Source organism: Nilaparvata lugens, chromosome Y, assembly GCF_014356525.2.
Source record: "Nilaparvata lugens isolate BPH chromosome Y, ASM1435652v1, whole genome shotgun sequence".
Lineage (NCBI taxonomy): Eukaryota > Metazoa > Arthropoda > Insecta > Hemiptera > Delphacidae > Nilaparvata > Nilaparvata lugens.
Genome location: NC_052519.1, coordinates 9,426,124 through 9,445,832, shown reverse-complemented (window position 1 = coordinate 9,445,832; position 19,709 = coordinate 9,426,124). Strand labels below are relative to the sequence as shown.

Below are 19,709 nucleotides of genomic sequence, written 5' to 3'. Positions count from 1 at the left end.
AAGCCTTGTAGATTCATTCCTTCGGCTCGGTTGCACAAACGCCAGTTAAATTCTAATCATAATTAAATGCAACGAAACCCAATCAGAGAAGCTTTCTTTTCAAACAATTTTTGGTTCTTGTGACATTTAATCATGGTTAAAATTCAACAGGCTTTTGTGCTACCGGGACTTTATCTTTGAAGATAATTTCAATTTGAATTTAGCTGTGGATCAGTTCAGACGATAAGTTAAGTTGTAATCAACTTGAAATATTTATTATTTATTCATGAAATATTTTTAATTCTATAATTCAAATATAAACGCAACTAATTTGTATTTTTCATATTATGAACTATGTACAAATTAATTAAAATAAATAAATTAGTTGAAATTATGATAGAATTTTCTTTTGTATCCCAGTAAAGAAAATTCCCAAGACTGGTGCACCTGGTAACTCAAGTTTGAGAAAACAAAATGCTACCAGAAAAGAGACAAACAATACTAATGAGAAAGATAGAACATTTGTGAAAGAGAAGAATAAATTTACTTCATCAACAGTTTATCCCCGATACATTCGTGTATTGAAGATACTGAGACTGATTTCAATGATACTTTGAGAGGGGTTAAAAGTCGTCCAGTTGAAAAAGAAGTGGTAGGAAAGAATGTATTGTTCTTTTAGCTGCATAAAGAATGAGCTTTAATAGTTACTGTAAATAATTCCATCGGCTCGGTTGCACAAACGCCAGTTATAATTACTTTATGGACAAGCCTTGTAGATTCATTCCTTCGGCTCGGTTGCACAAACGCCAGTTAAATTCTAATCATAATTAAATGCAACGAAACCCAATCAGAGAAGCTTTCTTTTCAAACAATTTTTGGTTCTTGTGACATTTAATCATGGTTAAAATTCAACAGGCTTTTGTGCTACCGGGACTTTATCTTTGAAGATAATTTCAATTTGAATTCAGCTGTGGATCAGTTCAGACGATAAGTTAAGTTGTAATCAACTTGAAATATTTATTATTTATTCATGAAATATTTTTAATTCTATAATTCAAATATAAACGCAACTAATTTGTATTTTTCATATTATGAACTATGTACAAATTAATTAAAATAAATAAATTAGTTGAAATTATGATAGAATTTTCTTTTGTATCCCAGTAAAGAAAATTCCCAAGACTGGTGCACCTGGTAACTCAAGTTTGAGAAAACAAAATGCTACCAGAAAAGAGACAAACAATACTAATGAGAAAGATAGAACATTTGTGAAAGAGAAGAATAAATTTACTTCATCAACAGTTTATCCCCCGATACATTCGTGTATTGAAGATACTGAGACTGATTTCAATGATACTTTGAGAGGGGTTAAAAGTCGTCCAGTTGAAAAAGAAGTGGTAGGAAAGAATGTATTGTTCTTTTAGCTGCATAAAGTATGATTTTTAGGTAGTCATATATTCTTTATTGATTCATGAATCAATAGGACGTTTCATCAAAATGATAGGGAGAGAAAAAATAAGGTACCTAACCTTGTGCTATTCCTCTCCCAAATTTAGATAAGGTTGCACATAGTCCGAAATATAAACTGTTATAATCTAATAGATTTTTTTAAAATTAACAAATATAGGAAATGATAACGGTTCAGGAAACTATTCAGGAAATAGGGAGAGAAAAAATAAGGTACCTAACCTTGTGCTATTCCTCTCCCAAATTTAGATAAGGTTGCACATAGTCCGAAATAGAAACTGTTATAATCTGATAGAATTTTTTAAAAATTAACAAATATAGGAAATGATAACGGTTCAGGAAACTATTCAGGAAATAATTTTGAAGGAAATTTGAACCTTTCTTACTATTATCAGTTAGATCAAAAAAATTAGGTGCCTAACTGGGAGAAACTCATATCCAATTAAAATGAATTTAGCTCTCTGAAATCACATGTAGAATATTAAAATTATCATCGAAATAGATAAATAATAAATTATCGATAAATAATAATGGTTGGTCGGATGGGCACGTTAAACTGTCGGTCCCGGCTGAAGTATGACAATCGTAAGGCCCATTGACAGCTTAAATTATATATTCAGGCGGTGGGACCTTCCCGCAAGGGACTCCCCACCAACAAAAGCCATACGAATTTACTTTTGAATGGTTGGGGGGGGGGGGGTGGATTTAGACTACAAGGGTATTATATGAAGACTTGTAGAATGAATTGAACGGTGTTTATGATTATAAATGATAATAAGTTTGTATATTAAAAATATATAAATAAAATATTTGAGGATTATAAAATAATATCGAGTGACCTAGCTGGCTCAGGTCTGGTGTCAGAGTTTTCAGGTCGCAACTGATCAATTTCAGGGCCTCTGACATGACCTGACAACTACTTATCAGGCAGCCGGGACTGACGGCGTAACGAGTCCATCCATTTTAGGATTAAATTAAGTGTAAAGCACATTCTGCACACGGGGACAATAGTAGCTTTCTCTAAGCGTCCACTTGTTGTTAAGAGTAGTAAAAAAAGGAGGAGTCTGGTGCACAAGTGCACCAGACTCCTCCTTCACCTCAAGGTCATCCAGGTCAACCACCCTAACCTCAAGGTCATCCAGGTCAACCACCCTAACCTCAAGGTCATCTAGGTCAACCACACCCACCTCAAGGTCATCTAGGTCAACCACACCTACCTCAAGGTCATCCAGGTCAACCACACCCACCTCAAGGTCATCTAGGTCAACCACACCCACCTCAAGGTCATCAAGGTCAACCACCTTAACCTTAGGTCATCCAGGTCAACCACCCTAACCTCAAGGTCATCCAGGTCAACCACTCTAACCCCAAGGTCACAAAAAAAAATAAAAAAAAAAAAAAAAAAAATTAAAAAAAAAAAAAATTAAAAAAAAATAAAGAAAAAAAGAATAAAAAATAAAAAGAAAAAAAAATTAAAAAAAAATAAAAAAAAAAAAAATAAAAAAAAAAAATAAAAAAAAAAAGAAAAAAAAAAAATAAAAACACTGTAAATGGGTAGAATTATTGAGAGGAGGTGAATTAATTTAATTTTTTTTATTTCTCATGATACGCCAATCTAAAATCATTGAACTTTGGACTCGATGGCATGATCAGACTGAATTTTCTAATGTTCATTTTTTTTTCTAGACGTAAGGGTATTTCAATTTTCTCTAGTGTGAGAAATAGATTATTGCGTTTTAGAATATAAGAATTGTGCACAGTACAGCGTATTCTTCTGCCTCGTGGAGAAAAAACTGCAATCTGGTGACAGTTTTCCACGAGGAACTATCTCTTTCTCCATCCAATTTTGAGCTCTCACTCTTTCTCTGCCGTGAGAAAAAGGTGAGTTTCCCAAGCGTTTTAGGCTAGGGTAATGTCCATGGACAGCCCTCGAGTCAGTCAGCGATGGACTCCTGAGCGAACGGTTACTCTCGAACGCGAGACACACTGCGGTGAAATAAGTTTTAATTGTTATATTTTGTTAAATTTATTTTGTGATTCGAACGATAAAAATCAAGTTCAATTGATTCGTTATATTTGTTGTAATTATTCGCGTGCTACGAGCGATAACTTTGTCTTTAGTGTTTAGTTGATGTCGAATTAATTCGTTGTACTCGTTGTGTTATGTTGAACAATTCGTGAGATATGAACGATAGAATCTTTCTTTGTGTTTCGTTATAATATTGTTGAAATTATTCGAGTGATACGGACAATAAGGATTGGTTCCAGTTTTTCGTTATAGGCTAATTTGTTGAACTTATTCCTGAAGTATGAACGATAAAGTTCGCCTGTAGTTTTGTGATATATTTTGTGGAACTTATTCGTGTGATTATTTTCCGTGAGAAAAATAAATTAATTCGCGGGAACAACGTATTTGTGTGACTCTAACCTGAATCCAGAAGCCAAGATGCGGTTTCCGATCCTAATGAAAGTGACCCTTGGAATTATTATCACGGGTGAGTGAATCTATTCTGGCCACTATAATTGATTAATATTTGACCGAACCTTCCCTTTGAAATTGTCGAGAATTATTTTTATCTTAGTCTATTTGGCGGCTGGAGTAAGAGATAGGTTGTACTGTGCTATTATTATTTAATATTATTTAATTGACCAAGTTGATAATTACTCTGAATGTTATTTAATTGAAATGTTAGTGTTTTATTAGAATTTGATTTGGACGAGAGTGGCGAAGGGTTTTTATATTCCAACGTTACAGCTAATTGGATACTCTCGCCTACTATTGAGGAACACTTATAATAAATTTGTCCATTTTATTCAATTGTACCATTAACGAGAAGGCAGTTATAATTTTGTTAACAATTATCCTGACGACAGTTGCATATTTTTATGATGTAGAGAGTATTTAAATGTGTGTACCTATGTTACTTTTTAAGCCGATGTCTAAGGCATTAATTTGGTGTAGTATTAAAATTCGAATTTAATGTGAGTTGAGAAGAATTTTATGTTTCAACGTTAACAACTAATTGGACATTCTTGCGAACTAGTGAGGGATACATAATATTGATCTATTCAATTTATTTCGTAAATTAAATCTATTTCATTTCAACAGTCGTTGTTCTCCAGTCGCCTTGTTCTCACTTAGTTAAGGCATGTTAAATAGATAAGAGGGAGAGTCGAACAGTTCTGCTGTGGTCTGCGTCTCCTGGAGGAGTTTGTGCCTCTTTCCCATTGGGGTTGAGATTTCAACCCACTTGAACTCAGAGGGCCTCTTCCAGGGTCGTATAGGCAGGACTGGGCCGACCTCCTAACTAGGTTTAAGTTTATGTCCGAACTGGTTGGGCCCACTACCAGATCTACCCGCCAGTTCGGTTACATTATTTGGTGGCCCCAGCGGTGGGATTAGGCTGCAAAAATGCCTAATGGTCATAGATTATTATCATACAATGTCGCCGAATTCATTGTAGAGCTTGTATCAATCATAGTTGACCTTATGCCAAGTTTCAACCATTACGCACACAATGTGTTCTCAATGCTTATTGAAATGATCGATGCACTGTTAGGAATTTTTGACTATTTGATTGATTGATTGATTTAGGAGAATTAATTTGAGTTAATTAACTCTGATTCAATTCAAGTGACCCTTCAAATTCACCCTTTAATTCGGAGTAGATAGATATAGAGAATAGTTACCTCCTATCCACAATCATGTCAGATGCGGAAGATAAGAACGAGACGACCACGGAGAGGGAGGAGCTAGCAAGATTAAGACAACAGAACAGGGAATTGACAGAACAAATCAACCGGGAAGCTGCCGGAAATCAGGCTTCCGGAAGTAGCAGTAACACTAGGCAGGTGGCGAAGCAAAAAGATTTAGGATTACAATCACTCATTAAAAATTTCTCAGGTGAATCAAGCACCCAAAATGTACGAGAGTTTCTACGAAACATCGACCTTGTAGCTCAAACGGGAAGTTGGGACGATCAAGACAAAAAATTGATTTGTCGTTTGAAATTGACGGGAGCGGCTGCATCGTGTATTGAAGCCCACCCAGAGCTTACACTCGAATCAGCAACTTTTGAAGATTTTAGGAAGCTACTTCTCCAAAGATTTGAAAGATCCATCGACCCCGAACGCTGGCTGTTATCACTGAGTACGGTACAGAAAAATGTAGGAGAGAGCGCACGTGCATTTGCTGATAGATGCCGAGAAATGGGATTGAAGGCGATGCCAGCTCCTAGCAACCGACAAGAGGCTGAGTGGACGCGTGCCCAGCTGCAACGCACTCTCCTGGCTGCCTTCGTACGAGGAATCCAGGGCCCAGCAGCGACCACTCTACAAGTATTCCCACCCAAGGACTTGGAGGAGGCGATCGGAATAGCAGAGCGAACGGCAGAGGCACAACTCTCAATTAACTCCAGTAATAATATTTTCCCAATAGTAACTGAAAATATGAATAATGACGTCAATGTCAATTTAATACAAGGTCGAAAAGTTGAACGTAGAGACGAGTCTACTCCGAAACGAGGCAACCAGAAAGACACCTGCTACGAGTGCGGAGGGTTCGGTCATTATGGGAGAGAGTGCGCCACAAGGAGGTAGAGAACGAATCCGAGTGAGCCGAACCGAACATCGAGAGGTGGACGTCGAGACGGAGGACAAGCAAGGCCGAAATTTTGTTTTTCGTGCGGGGCGCCCGATCACCTCTCATTCAACTGCCGGACTCGTGGACAGGGAGCAAAAAATGACAATATCCGAAATCACCCAAATGGGAACGGCCAGGTATCAGAGGTCCAGATGCCGGCCAGACCCAAAATGGACCAGTAGATTGGATACCTTGTATTGCAGCAGGCAAGACGAACAACATCTACGTCAGACTACGAATAGAGGGAGAGACGAGAACCCTGCTAGTGGACACCGGAGCCGAGATATCCATCCTGAAGTATCCTATAGAAGGCGTGGATTTATCGAAAAACCACTCAAGATCACGGGGAGTGACCGGCACTACACTGGGGGTATTCGGCACACAATATTTAAATTGTCAGATAGCACACTTGAATTTTGTTCACCCTTTCTCTATAGCCGAAATCGCAATACAAGCTGACGGCATTTTAGGAGCTGATTTCCTAGACAGAGTTGAAGCAGTGATAGACGTGAAAAGAAAACGAATAACGTGTTGTGGAGTCGCACCAGAAGAAGATGAGTATAATGAAATAGGCGATAAGCGACAAGGATCGCCAGTCAGCGCAGTGCATATCGTGGAACGAAGTGGAATGGATAGAGAGAAGAAAGAGAGACCGATAGACAATGATAACAGTGACCAGGGAGTGGAGCGTACAAATGACGGAGCACAAGGAGATAGAATTGATAGCGAGAAACAAAATACCGCACAAAGCAGAGAGGCCGACAAGAAGAAGAAGGAGGAGAACAAGAATCGAACGAGACGACTGGTGATGAAGGATGAGGAGGGTCAGCCTTGCGCGCGCATCCAGATTAACCAACAGCCGACATCAAATGTTCCGCAAGCTATGAAAATTTCCCACCCGCAGGGAAATTCCCAGTCACCACGGCAATGCGGCCGAGACGAAATTCCCTCTGTAGCCTGCATAGGGAGAGCTTCAAACTGTGACGTCACCGCGCGCGGTACAGTTTCAAAAAACCGTGCTTATGACGAATTCACTTATGAATTGAGGAATTCCAAATTCTTGATGATTCCACCACAGTCGGAGTCGTTGATCAAATTGTCAATTGATGGGGATTTACACGGTAATCCGATCTTAATTGAACCTCACCATCAGATACCGGGTTTGTATGTTAGCAGAGCTCTAGCCATACCTAAGAAAGGATGTGTAACCACTTCCATAGTTAACGTGACAGAGAACGCAATAAAATTACAGAAGAAGACAGTAATTGGAACCAGTGAATTATTGGATCATGAAAATATTGGACCATTTATAGCAACCATATCGCAGGATGAAAGTGATAGCCAAGAGATTCGTCAGAAGATAAAAGAAAAATAGCTCACCTTCCAGGAAGAGAGAGAGCAATCCTGGAGCCTGTTCTAATGAAATATTGGGCAGTGTTTGGGGAACCAGATACGGAGGGTTGTAATGTTCCTGTAGAACATAAGATTCCAACCACAGACGACAGACCCATCAGGAAAAGACCGTACAGAGTCCCCTTTCATTTAAGACCAGTAGTAGAGGAACACCTTTCGGATATGCTTAACAAGGGAGTAATCGTACCATCTATGAGTCCGTATAGTGCGCCAGTTGTTTTAGTCAAGAAAAAATCCACTGACGGAACAATAAAATATCGTTTTTGTACTGATTTTCGCGCCCTTAATGAAGTTACGAAAACAGATGCCTATCCGTTGCCTCTAATCAACGAAACTTTAGAACATCTGGGAAACTGCTGTTATTTCTCTACACTCGATTTGACTGCTGGATACCATCAGATTAAAATTGCTAAGGAAGATCAAGAAAAGACGGCGTTCACAACGGTAGGCGGGCATTTTGAATACCAACGTATGGCGTTCGGGCTATGTGGAGCACCAGCAACGTTTCAGAGACTAATGGACAATATTCTTGCCTCCGTAAAAGGTACTGGATGTTTCGTATATTTAGATGACGTAGTGATAGCCAGTAGTTCAATTCAAGAGCATGCCAAACAGATAGACCAAGTACTTGGAATTTTGGAGAATGTAAACTTGAAAGCCAATTTAGAAAAATGTCATTTTGGAAAGGAGGAAGTACAATATTTGGGACATGTAGTATCAGCAGAAGGAGTGAAACCTGACCTGTCGAAAATAGAAGCAGTAGCAAAATTACCAACTCCAAAAACCGTGAAAGAAGTAAGAGGATTTCTAGGTCTAGCTGGCTACTACAGGAGATTTGTACCAGATTTTGCGGAAATAGCACGACCAATGACTCAATTAACAAAGAAGGAAGTGAAATTCGATTGGGGAGTTATACAAGAACAGGCATTCAACAGCTTGAAACAGACCCTATGTTCAGACCGAGTTCTAGCCTTTCCTGATTTTACAAAACCATTCACAGTAGCAACCGATGCATCAGGGGTGGCTGTTGGTGCAATACTATCACAAGACTTTGATGGAGAGGAACGACCTATCGCCTATGCAAGTAGACAATTGAATACAGCCGAAAGGAACTATTCGACAACTGAAAGAGAGCTCTTAGCCATAATATGGGCAGTAACCACCCAGTTCAGATGTTATCTCCTGGGAAGAAAGTTTACTCTTATCACTGACCATGCAGCCCTAAAATGGATGCTGAGTTTGAGAGATCCTTCTTCACGGTTGACACGATGGGCCTTAAGATTATCCGAATACGAGTACAGTGTGGTGCATCGACCTGGGAAGAAACATGTAAATTGTGATGCTCTTAGTCGAGCTGTAATGACGATTGAAAACTGTGAATTATCAGAGGAAGAAATAGTCAAAGAACAAAAAGGGGATGATTGGTGTAATAAGATTCTACAAACCGGAGAGGGTCAATGCGAAAACGGAATAATCTGGTGGACTAAAAATATAGAAGAGAACAGACAGTGGAAATTAGCTATACCCCAATCTATGCGAATGAATATAATCGAGCTCAACCACAGCGTGCCATGGGCGGGCCATCCAGGACGAGAACGAACAAGCCGCTTGATAAAACAACGTTACTATTGGCCACGTATAGACGAAGATGTAAAAAATTTCGTAATGAGATGTCATGAGTGTGCTCGAAGGAAAACACCCATCATGTTAAAAGCACCCTTACAAACTGCAGAGGAACCTGGATATCCGTTTGAACTGATAAGTGTCGATGTAGTCGGTCCATTGCCTGTAACACAAGCTGGCAATAGATACTACGTTAGTTTCATTGATCATTTCACCCGCTACGCAGAGGCCGTGCCAGTTCGCGACCAGACAGCAGAGACGATCGCACGTGTGTTTGTTACCCACGTTATCACCCGACACGGCGTACCAGGACGACTTCTTAGCGATCAAGGCTGCAACTTTCTTTCCCAACTGTTCACCGAGGTGTGTAAACTGTTAGGAGTTAAGAAGTTGAGGACGACAGCATACCATCCCGAAGGAAATGGTAGATTGGAGCGCCTGCATAGGACACTGAATGAATCAATTGCACACTATGTACAGAGGGATGGAGCTGACTGGGATAAATGGCTACCGTATGTATTAGCCGCCTATAGATCTATCCCTCATGCATCGACTGGATACTCCCCTTATTATCTGCTACACGGAAGAGAGATGATATTTCCAGGGACCTGTGTAATCCCAAGGGAAGTCCAGGAGACGGCCGTGGGCGACCATCTAATCAAACTGCGGAATAAATTGTCACAAGCCTACAGAACAACCCACGAAAAATCCGTGCAATCTGCTGAAAAAAGATCTAAGATAATCAATAAAGGGAGAAAGCTGAGAGAATTTTCAGTTGGAGAATCAGTCTATCTATACGACCCTGCTGTCAAACCGGGAGAGGCGACCAAATTCCACCAACCCTGGAATGGACCATTTATCATTGTTAAAAAGTTATCGATAGTGAACTATGCATTACAACTACCAGATGGGAGACAAGTCGTAGTGCACGTAAATAGGCTGAAATCTAGTAACAAGGAGAAACAAAGTACCAATGACTCAGAAGCAGAGAAGGAAGTCGTGAACGATATAATGGACAATGACGAATACATGAACGAAACAGATGGAGAAGAAGAACCTTATCAACAGCCAGATAGCGACGAAGATGAATATGTTGAGGAATCACGAAATCGCGTCGACAACAATGACGAGATGGGATCAGAAGAAGGAAACGTGGAAGTGATGGAGCCCTCTTCACCGGATAACGTTTTTGATGACGATTCACGGGACCTCACTTTTGAACCAACCGAGCGTGTAAACCTGGAGCAGAGATCACCATATCCTCTGCGATCGATAGCACGCACAATCACCTAGAGTATAAGGAATAAGGAGAATATGACCCGAGCATGTCATAAAACTGCGTTCAAAATTAGGGTAGGCGAACGATATTTGGAAAATGAGAAAATTATGACCCGAGCATGTCATAAAACTGCGTTCAAGATTAGGGTAGGCGAACGATATTTGGAAAATGAGAAAATTATGACCCGAGCATGTCAGAAAACTGTGTTCGAAAATTAGTGTAGGAAAACCGTATTTAAGGAAAGAGTGTTGAATGAATTCGTACGGAAAAATTAATGAATGTAACGTATTTGATGTAACGATTGAATGGAGTATAATTACGTGATAATTGGAGTAGAACGAAATAGGAAAGGAATTTCGAGTAAGAAGCTATTGTATCGAGAAAAAAAAAAAAGACCATGAATAATATTAAATTTCATAATATTATTATCGAGAATGAATGAGTGTGATAGATCAATACACTATTCACGAGCGAAATGAAATGAAGGAAAGAAGACGGACAGCCGCCTATTGTTATAAGATGTCAAGGCATACACAATGGCTTGCTAATCGCTTCGAAATGAGATGAAGGTAGATCCGACAAACAAACTATTAAGGAATTAGTTTACAAAAAAAAAAAAACGATTTACGATTAGTATGAAGATGAACGAATATTGATAAGACGATGACGTTATTATGATGTTGATGAATACTAGACGATTATAGATTAGAACTGCTACGTTTTTGTTGATTTAATGTGATTATGATAAGGTGCGATAAATGATGAGTGATAAATGGAGTTGCTGACTCATATGCTGCTTACGGAAATTAATGCTATTATCGATTGCTGACGACAACTGTGTATAATTTTATGAAATGACAAATTATTGTAATGTATCTTTAATTGCGATTCAATAATTATGATTCCGATGAGAATATGATTTCGATGAATTATGATATGTTGTACTTGAAGAGTAATTCGATAACGAGTGCTTATGTTATTTGATGTTTTGATTGATAACGATAATTTGATTGAGTCCAAGACTATGAAATAATAACTGTTGTATTATGTTATGATGATATTGATGATTTCGTGATTATTGTAGTTCAATGTGTTAGGAAGAATTGTTTTAGATTACGTGACTATGATGTATAAAAATTAATTTCGATACATTGATACAGAGATGCAGTAATTGATTGTAATTTTATAATTGAGATTAGATTGATGAGGATTGATGTTTAGTTATTGTTAAATTGTTACCTTGTAAGTCGTGTTGAGAATAATTCATCATCATATCATCATCACTGGCGCGACAACCCTTCAAGGGTCCTGGCCTCCCAAGCCAAGCCTCCAATCATCTCTATTCGTGCCAATCGTCTCCATCCTCTCAGTCCGGCCGCTCCACATCCCGATCCACCACAATCTAACCACCTCAGGCGCGGCCTCCCTGGTCGACGTTCCCTTCTGGCTTTGCCTGTAGGATTTGCTTAATAGGTGAGTTGTCATCTGCCCGGATCACATGTCCGGCCCATCGCAATCTTCCCAGATGATAGCCGTAACTATATCCTTGTTCCCATACAGATCATACAGCTCAGCATTATGTCGCTGTCGATAAGCATCTCTTCTTAATGGCTCCAAATATCCTTCTCAGGATTTTTCTCTCAAATCTCCTGAGCAGACCCTCATCTTGCCTTGTCATGGTCCAAGTTTCACTACCATAAATGAGCACCGGCACGATGAGTGACTTGTACAGCTTGATTTTCGTTGCTCTGCTGAGAATTTTACTTTTCAGATACTTAGCCATACCAAAGTAGCATCCGTTTGCCAGAATTATTCTCTTTTTTATTTCCGTGCTGGAGTCATTATTCCTGTTGACATGGGAGCCTAAATACCTGAATTCTTGCACTACCTCAAAGTTGTGATTCCCGATAGATATGCTGCTTCCTATTCCACGAGTTCGTGCCTCAGATGTGGATGCCACCATGACCTTTGAGAATAATTGCAACTGTATAATATTGAATTGTCATTGAATTTTGTGGAATATTTTATGAATATTTTCAATGGGAATATTACGAATTTATTGTATCTGATTCGAGAACATTATAATTGCTGTTGCGGTAAGGGATGACCAGTTGGTTAGTGAAAACCATAAGGGGTAAGGGCTATCGTTGAATTGAGTAGGCGGTAGTACTCAAACCGAGCCCTGGTTGAACTTCCCTGGAATAGGCCCACGTTCTAGAAGAGAACAAGAAACGTTCCAATTTAATTTAGTAGTGGAAGAATTTTAGTAGTAAAATTTTGTTGTGATAAAATGTACTTCAATACAAATGTGAATAAAACCAATAAACGACGAATGACGACGATAGAGACTATAGAATAATATTATTATGATTGATAGAAAGGTTTGCAAGCAGGCCTATAATCTAGGAAAATGATTTGTTCAAGATTACGGGTTGAATTATTGTGACGGAAGGTAATTTATTGTATCAAATTACATGATAGAAGAAAAGTGACAAACACGCCTAAGCTAATACCCATTGTTACCACAACTCAATAGAAACGGCAACCATGTTCACGTGGGTAAACGAACGACAGCCGTGAGAAAAATATTAGAGAAAAATTTATTAATTTCTGCGATTGGAATCTTACGCAATCTAGCGGCGACAGTTGTAACTATAACAATGGAGTCCAATGTTTACATTGTAGGTCAACGGTTCTACCTTGTGACAGCCTTGTTGAATCAGCGTTCCTAGGCCAACAATGAACATTGAGTCACCGTTGTTCAGAGAAATTGTTAACTTCAATTGGCACTTGACATTAAAACCGGTTTTTAATTGGAATTGATCGGAATTGAATGAATGGGTAACCAAATTGTCAACCCATAAAAATTAATGGAGGTGTGGTGGAATTATGGTGGAATAAGGGTGGAATAAAGGCAACTCTGACAGAATAGAACATCGAATATAATTGGTACAGGTGTGATGTCTAACTCTCCACACGAAGCTAACAAGGAGGGAGTATGGTTCGAAAGTATGGGAGAGGCGCTTATTACCGGAGAGAAGTGGACCATCGTCATCGAAATCAATCTCACTGAAACTCGACAAGAAGTAGCCGAACTTCAGGGACGAACAGAGGATACAGCGTACCTGCTAGCACAAGCGGCGAGAAACTCCCTGCTCTAGGAGTTCAACATAAAGTACTTCAACGAATAATAACAATGGAAAGTGAATTGAAAGATATTGTACAAACGTTAACCGATCTGTACTATGGACGGAGCCGTAGAGGATTAATAAACTTGGGGGGGAAGATCCTTCATATTTTATTTGGAGTAGCCGAGAGTGAGGACTTAGAGAAGGTACAACACAGCGAAGAGTTGACAAAGTTGAAAACTGCCAGTTTAATACACATTGAAGGAGAACACTTGACCGTTACTAAAGAACTCAGTCGGAAAACGGAGCGTAATCATCAAGAGTTAGGAAGGGTTTCACAAGAAGTCTATGGTAACCTAACTGTTCTCATGAATCAATTTTTGACAACTAGTAAGAAAACTATTGAAGTTGAGAACTTACTACACGTATATATGGATACTTCTACTGCATTAGAAGAATTAGAACTTGCTACTTTTAAGGCCCTAATAGATTTAAGAAAAATTTTACAATGTCTAAATGATGCTGCTAGCGGCAAATTGAGTATGAATTATTATCGCCTTTAGAATTAAGAAATATATTGTTAAAGGTTCGGTCAAGTTTACCTAGTGGCTTAGAATAGTTTTTGGAACAGACATTTCTCAAGTGATGGCGTTCTACCAGTTGATAAAGACTTGTGCGGTAACCAGTGGTGAAGTGATTAAACTATTGTTGACAGTACCCCTCTCTTCAATTGGACGCAGATTTGATATGTTTCAGGCACTTGTACTCCCCGTCAAGGACTTCCACACTAATGTGAGTGTGCGTTACCAACTCGACTCTACAATTCTATTTGTCAGCAAGGACAGAGACCGTTATTCCACATTGAGTGAATCAATGCTTGAACAGTGTACCGAGTGGGCTCGCTCACCCTTTGTCCAGCATTTTCACCACTCTATGCCAGACACCACCCGTCCTGTCTGAGCCTCTTGTTCCTGGGAGAGATCACGCTCGCCCGTCAGCACTGCACACGTCTTGTGCTGACTAAGGATCATCCTGACGTCTGGCTATGGCGTCGGAGCGATAACAGCTGGATATATAGCCTGTCAATGGAGAAACGATTCGTCTCTCAATGCAAGACGGGCGGGCAGACGACTGTGAACGAGTTACACCTTCATGGCACTGGAGCGATGCGAGCGATAAAGGGGTGCACACTCAGTCACCCCTCTTATCAGATTCCTGCACCAACCAGCCTTGGTGGTCGAACCGAGGTGCGACTGAGGCCAGTGGCCATCGACATCCCAGCGGCCCTGTCATTGGCTGAGGGTCGATTCTCGGCTTCCCAGATTCGCCTGCAGCTGGCGAGACGTCTGCAAGAAGGTTGTGCTTGGCCTGGAACGAGTGGAGTGGAAGAGGTCACGGTCAACCACTTGATGAACTCCCTACGAGAGTTGGAGGCGGAGGAGTCTTCTGACCAGCTGGTTCCCTGGTACTACGTTATAGCAGCGGTCACTATGGTAATGGCACTGTCCGGCGGCGCGGTGGCCTGGAGGCTGCTGACCAGTCAGACCGCCCCCACCACCAGCGGCGAGGAGGGCCTGCACCTCTGCCCCAGGTGACCACCACCCAACAAGTGAGTTCTAGTGATAGTGCCATAAACAAAGCCAAAGTTCCCAAGGTGTCAAAGAAAGAGAGTGCGGTTAGAAGTGCGGAAGGGGATGTCCACCCTCCCCGAAGGGGGGTGCAATGTAAATGGGTAGAATTATTGAGAGGAGGTGAATTAATTTAATTTTTTTATTTCTCATGATACGCCAATCTAAAATCATTGAACTTTGGACTCGATGGCGTGATCGGACTGAATTTTCTAATGTTCATTTTTTTTCTAGACGTAAGGGTATTTCAATTTTCTCTAGTGTGAGAAATAGATTATTGCTTTTAGAATATAAGAATTGTGCACAGTACAGCGTATTCTTCTGCCTCGTGGAGAAAAAACTGCAATCTGGTGACAGTTTTCCACGAGGAACTATCTCTTCTCCATCCAATTTTGAGCTCTCACTCTTTCTCTGCCGTGAGAAAAAGGTGAGTTTCCCAAGCGTTTTAGGCTAGGGTAATGTCCATGGACAGCCCTCGAGTCAGTCAGCGATGGACTCCTGAGCGAACGGTTACTCTCGAACGCGAGACGCACTGCGGTGAAATAAGTTTTAATTGTTATATTTTGTTAAATTTATTTTGTGATTCGAACGATAAAAATCAAGTTCAATTGATTCGTTATATTTGTTGTAATTATTCGCGTGCTACGAGCGATAAACTTTGTCTTTAGTGTTTAGTTGATGTCGAATTAATTCGTTGTACTCGTTGTGTTATGTTGAACAATTCGTGAGATATGAACGATAGAATCTTTCTTTGTGTTTCGTTATAATATTGTTGAAATTATTCGAGTGATACGGACAATAAGGATTGGTTCCAGTTTTTCGTTATAGGCTAATTTGTTGAACTTATTCCTGAAGTATGAACGATAAAGTTCGCCTGTAGTTTTGTGATATATTTTGTGGAACTTATTCGTGTGATTATTTTCCGTGAGAAAAATAAATTAATTCGCGGGAACAACGTATTCGTGTGACTCTAACCTGAATCCAGAAGCCAAGATGCGGTTTCCGATCCTAATGAAAGTGACCCTCGGAATTATTATCACGGGTGAGTGAATCTATTCTGGCCACTATAATTGATTAATATTTGACCGAACCTTCCTTTGAAATTGTCGAGAATTATTTTTATCTTAGTCTATTGGCGGCTGGAGTAAGAGATAGGTTGTACTGTGCTATTATTATTAATATTATTTAATTGACCAAGTTGATAATTACTCTGAATGTTATTAATTGAAATGTTAGTGTTTTATTAGAATTTGATTGGACGAGAGTGGCAAAGGGTTTTTATATTCCAACGTTAACAGCTAATTGGATACTCTCGCCTACTATTGAGGAACACTTATAATAAATTTGTCCATTTTATTCAATTGTACCATTAACGAGAAGGCAGTGATAATTTTGTTAACAATTATCCTGACGACAGTTGCATATTTTTATGATGTAGAGAGTATTTAAATGTGGTACCCATGTTACTTTTTAAGCCGATGTCTAAGGCATTAATTTGGTGTAGTATTAAAATTCGAATTTAATGTGAGTTGAGAAGAATTTTATGTTTCAACGTTAACAACTAATTGGACATTCTTGCGAATAGTGAGGGATACATAATATTGATCTATTCAATTTATTTCGTAAATTAAATCTATTTCATTTCAACAGTCGTGTTCTCCAGTCGCCTTGTTCTCACTTAGTTAAGGCATGTTAAATAGATAAGAGGGAGAGTCGAACAGTTCTGCTGTGGTCTGCGTCTCCTGGAGGAGTTGTGCCTCTTTCCCATTGGGGTTGAGATTTCAACCCACTTGAACTCAGAGGGCCTCTTCCAGGGTCGTATAGGCAGGACTGGGCCGACCTCCTAACTAGGTTTAAGTTTATGTCCGAACTGGTTGGGCCCGCTACCCGATCTACCCACCAGTTCGGTTACAACACAAAATCGGAAATAAATGGGAAAAAAGGGAAAACAAAATTTCCTACTGATCTTGAACTGCCCGCCGGTCGCCCCGGCCAGTCGCCCGGCCGCCACCGGTCACCCAAACGGTCGCTCGGCCACCGCCGGTCGGAAGAAGTATCATATTCTATATAATTTAAGTCTTTAAACATAAATCCTCTATGGTGTAGTGGTTAGCAAGTCAGCTTTCTGAGTTGAAGGCTCTATGCTCGAATCCAAGGCGGTAAAGGTAAGTATTAAAGGTCAGTATCAACAGAACAAGAGGATATATTTTTTGTATGTAGTGGGTAGACTGGCTCATCACTGCCAGTCATCCCGCTGCCAGTCGTCCAGCCGCCACCGATCGCCCGGCCGCCGGTCGCCCCCGCCGGTCGCCCGGCCACCACCGATCACCCCATCGGTCGCCCCACCAGTTGCCCCACCATCATCACCAGTCCTCCCACTATCGCCGCCAGTCGTCCCACTATTGCTGCCAGTTGCCCCACTATCGCCGCTAGTCGTCCCACTATCGCCACCAGTCATACCACTATCGTCACCAGTCATCCCACCATCGCCGCCAGTCGCCCCACTATCACCACCAGTCGCCCCACTATCGCCACCAGTCGACCAGCCGCCGCCTCGACCGGCCGCCGCCGGTCGCCCCACCACCGGTCGCCCGGCCGCGCCAGTCGGCCACCGCCGGTCGTCCGGCCGCCACCGGTCGGCCACCGCCGGTCGTCCAGCCGCCACCGGTCGCCCGGCCATCGGTCGCCCCCGCCGGTCACCTCACCAGTCGTCCGACCGCCACCAGCAGTCGACCTGCTGCGGCTGGCAATTGTCCCGCCGGCTGAGCATGAGCATTCTCAATGACCCTAGCTCCTCCTGCCACATGGACCATGCTCACCAGTATTCAGCATGTCTGTGGCAGGATGGTAGGGTCATCCACTCAGTGGTCAGTCAGTCACTGTTCAGTCACTGATCAGTCTGATCAGTCACTGTTCAGTCACTGATCAGTCACTGATCAGTCACTGTTCAGTCAGTGGCACTCCGCACTTGGTATGGGTCCAAAATGTATAAATAGCGGAGCTCAAACTCTCAGACCTCAGTATACTGATAAACACTGACCAGTATGTATATCAAACAAAGGAACCATAAGCCAACATTGGAGGAGGTTGCTCCTACCATATTGGAGATTGCTAGGTTGAAGTGTGAAATCAAAAGGAGGCATAAGGAAATCATGCTGGGTAGACGGATTGCAGAAGAGAAACATGTGGAACACTTCAAACCTCTAGCTGAGCCACTAGTCAACCTAGTCGAAACCTTCCAACAGATGCCAGTTCAACAACCACAACTACCACCATCAAGAGCATCCAAGAAGCATCCTAGGTATCTGAAGCCTAGAATAAAAATGCGCTCCAGGCATGTGAAGGGTAGGCAGAGACAATCCAAGCCAGAGTTGTTATCATCAGAACATTGTCCTTTCTCAACGCAGCAACATACCACACATATCCTACTCCACCAACAACACCATTTGTAAAGATGCCACATATACAAGGCGTGGACTTACTGGTGCAAGTAAAGCGAAACATAAGCTCCAACTCTCCAGCATTGATGAAGAGTCACCAACATTTGAATCATATGGAACTGGAGAAGTTTCAAGTCCAATGGCAGGCACCTCAAGAGTTGGACGGCAACTATGGAAAGCAGGAAAGCAGGCATTTGAAGGGGATGAGGGTGAGGAGTATAATAGAGTAGAGGATATGATGATAGCAGTGATGAGGAGCTGTCTGGAGATGGACAGGATGATGATAAGAATGTTGAACAATTATTGAATGAAAGTCACGGTACAACAGTTCAGAATATCCTTGATCAACTGATCTAGCTGGAAAACAGGTAGCTGATTACATTAGAGGATCATTGAGCAAGGACAATGACGATTTTGATGACACTTTTGGGCCAAGAGTGAGAGACAATGCTTACTACTTGGGCAATAAGTATTTAACTTTTGGAGAGAATGGTGATGAAATTGTGCTGACTGACCCTGTAGATCAGGAAGAAAAGACCTTCACAGCTACATTGGGACTTTGTGAGTTGATTTCAGGAAGAATCCAAATCGTGCATTAGTTGAATCTGCTGACAGACAGGCTTATGGAGAAATATTGAACTGGACCAGTGTGCACAGACAGAACAATGATCCAAGAGGTGAGATTGTTAACTACAACAAAGCCAAGTATAAGAATACAATCAAACGCCTTTTGGATGATAGCGGAGATGGTGGTCAAAGACATTCTGGGAGACAAGTGACTGGGAGAGGATCTATTGCCCCAAGGCGTGATTTTAGTAAGGAGAAAAGTCAGAAGATCTATAGAGGAAGAGGTGTTCTGTCAGCTATCAAGGGAGCTGCTGGTACAATAGTTAATAAGGCAATCGACATTCTACCAGTTGAACTTCATATCCCTGGCTATCAATACTGTGGACCAGGAACAAAACTTCAGAAGCGATTAGCACAAGGTGATCCAGGAATCAACAAACTTGATCAGGCTTGCAAGGAGCATGATATTGCCTATTCCAAGAGTGGTGATACAGCAAGCAGAGCAGTAGCAGACAGCATCTTGGCAGAGAGAGCCTGGGACAG

General features: G+C 41.0%; 2 protein-coding genes across 2 annotated transcripts in view; both read left to right on the top strand.

The window, feature by feature from the left end:
* LOC120355148 (golgin subfamily A member 6-like protein 22) overlaps positions 1-19,709 on the top strand; it is an 81,083-nt gene that overhangs the window by 27,162 nt on the left and 34,212 nt on the right. The gene's annotated exons all lie outside the window — the stretch shown is intronic.
* On the top strand, positions 5,319-8,224 carry LOC120355289. Its single transcript, XM_039443638.1, has 2 exons — positions 5,319-6,041; positions 8,192-8,224. Exons 1-2 carry the CDS (start codon positions 5,656-5,658, stop codon positions 8,214-8,216), a joined length of 411 nt encoding a protein of 136 aa, XP_039299572.1. The 5' UTR covers positions 5,319-5,655; the 3' UTR covers positions 8,217-8,224.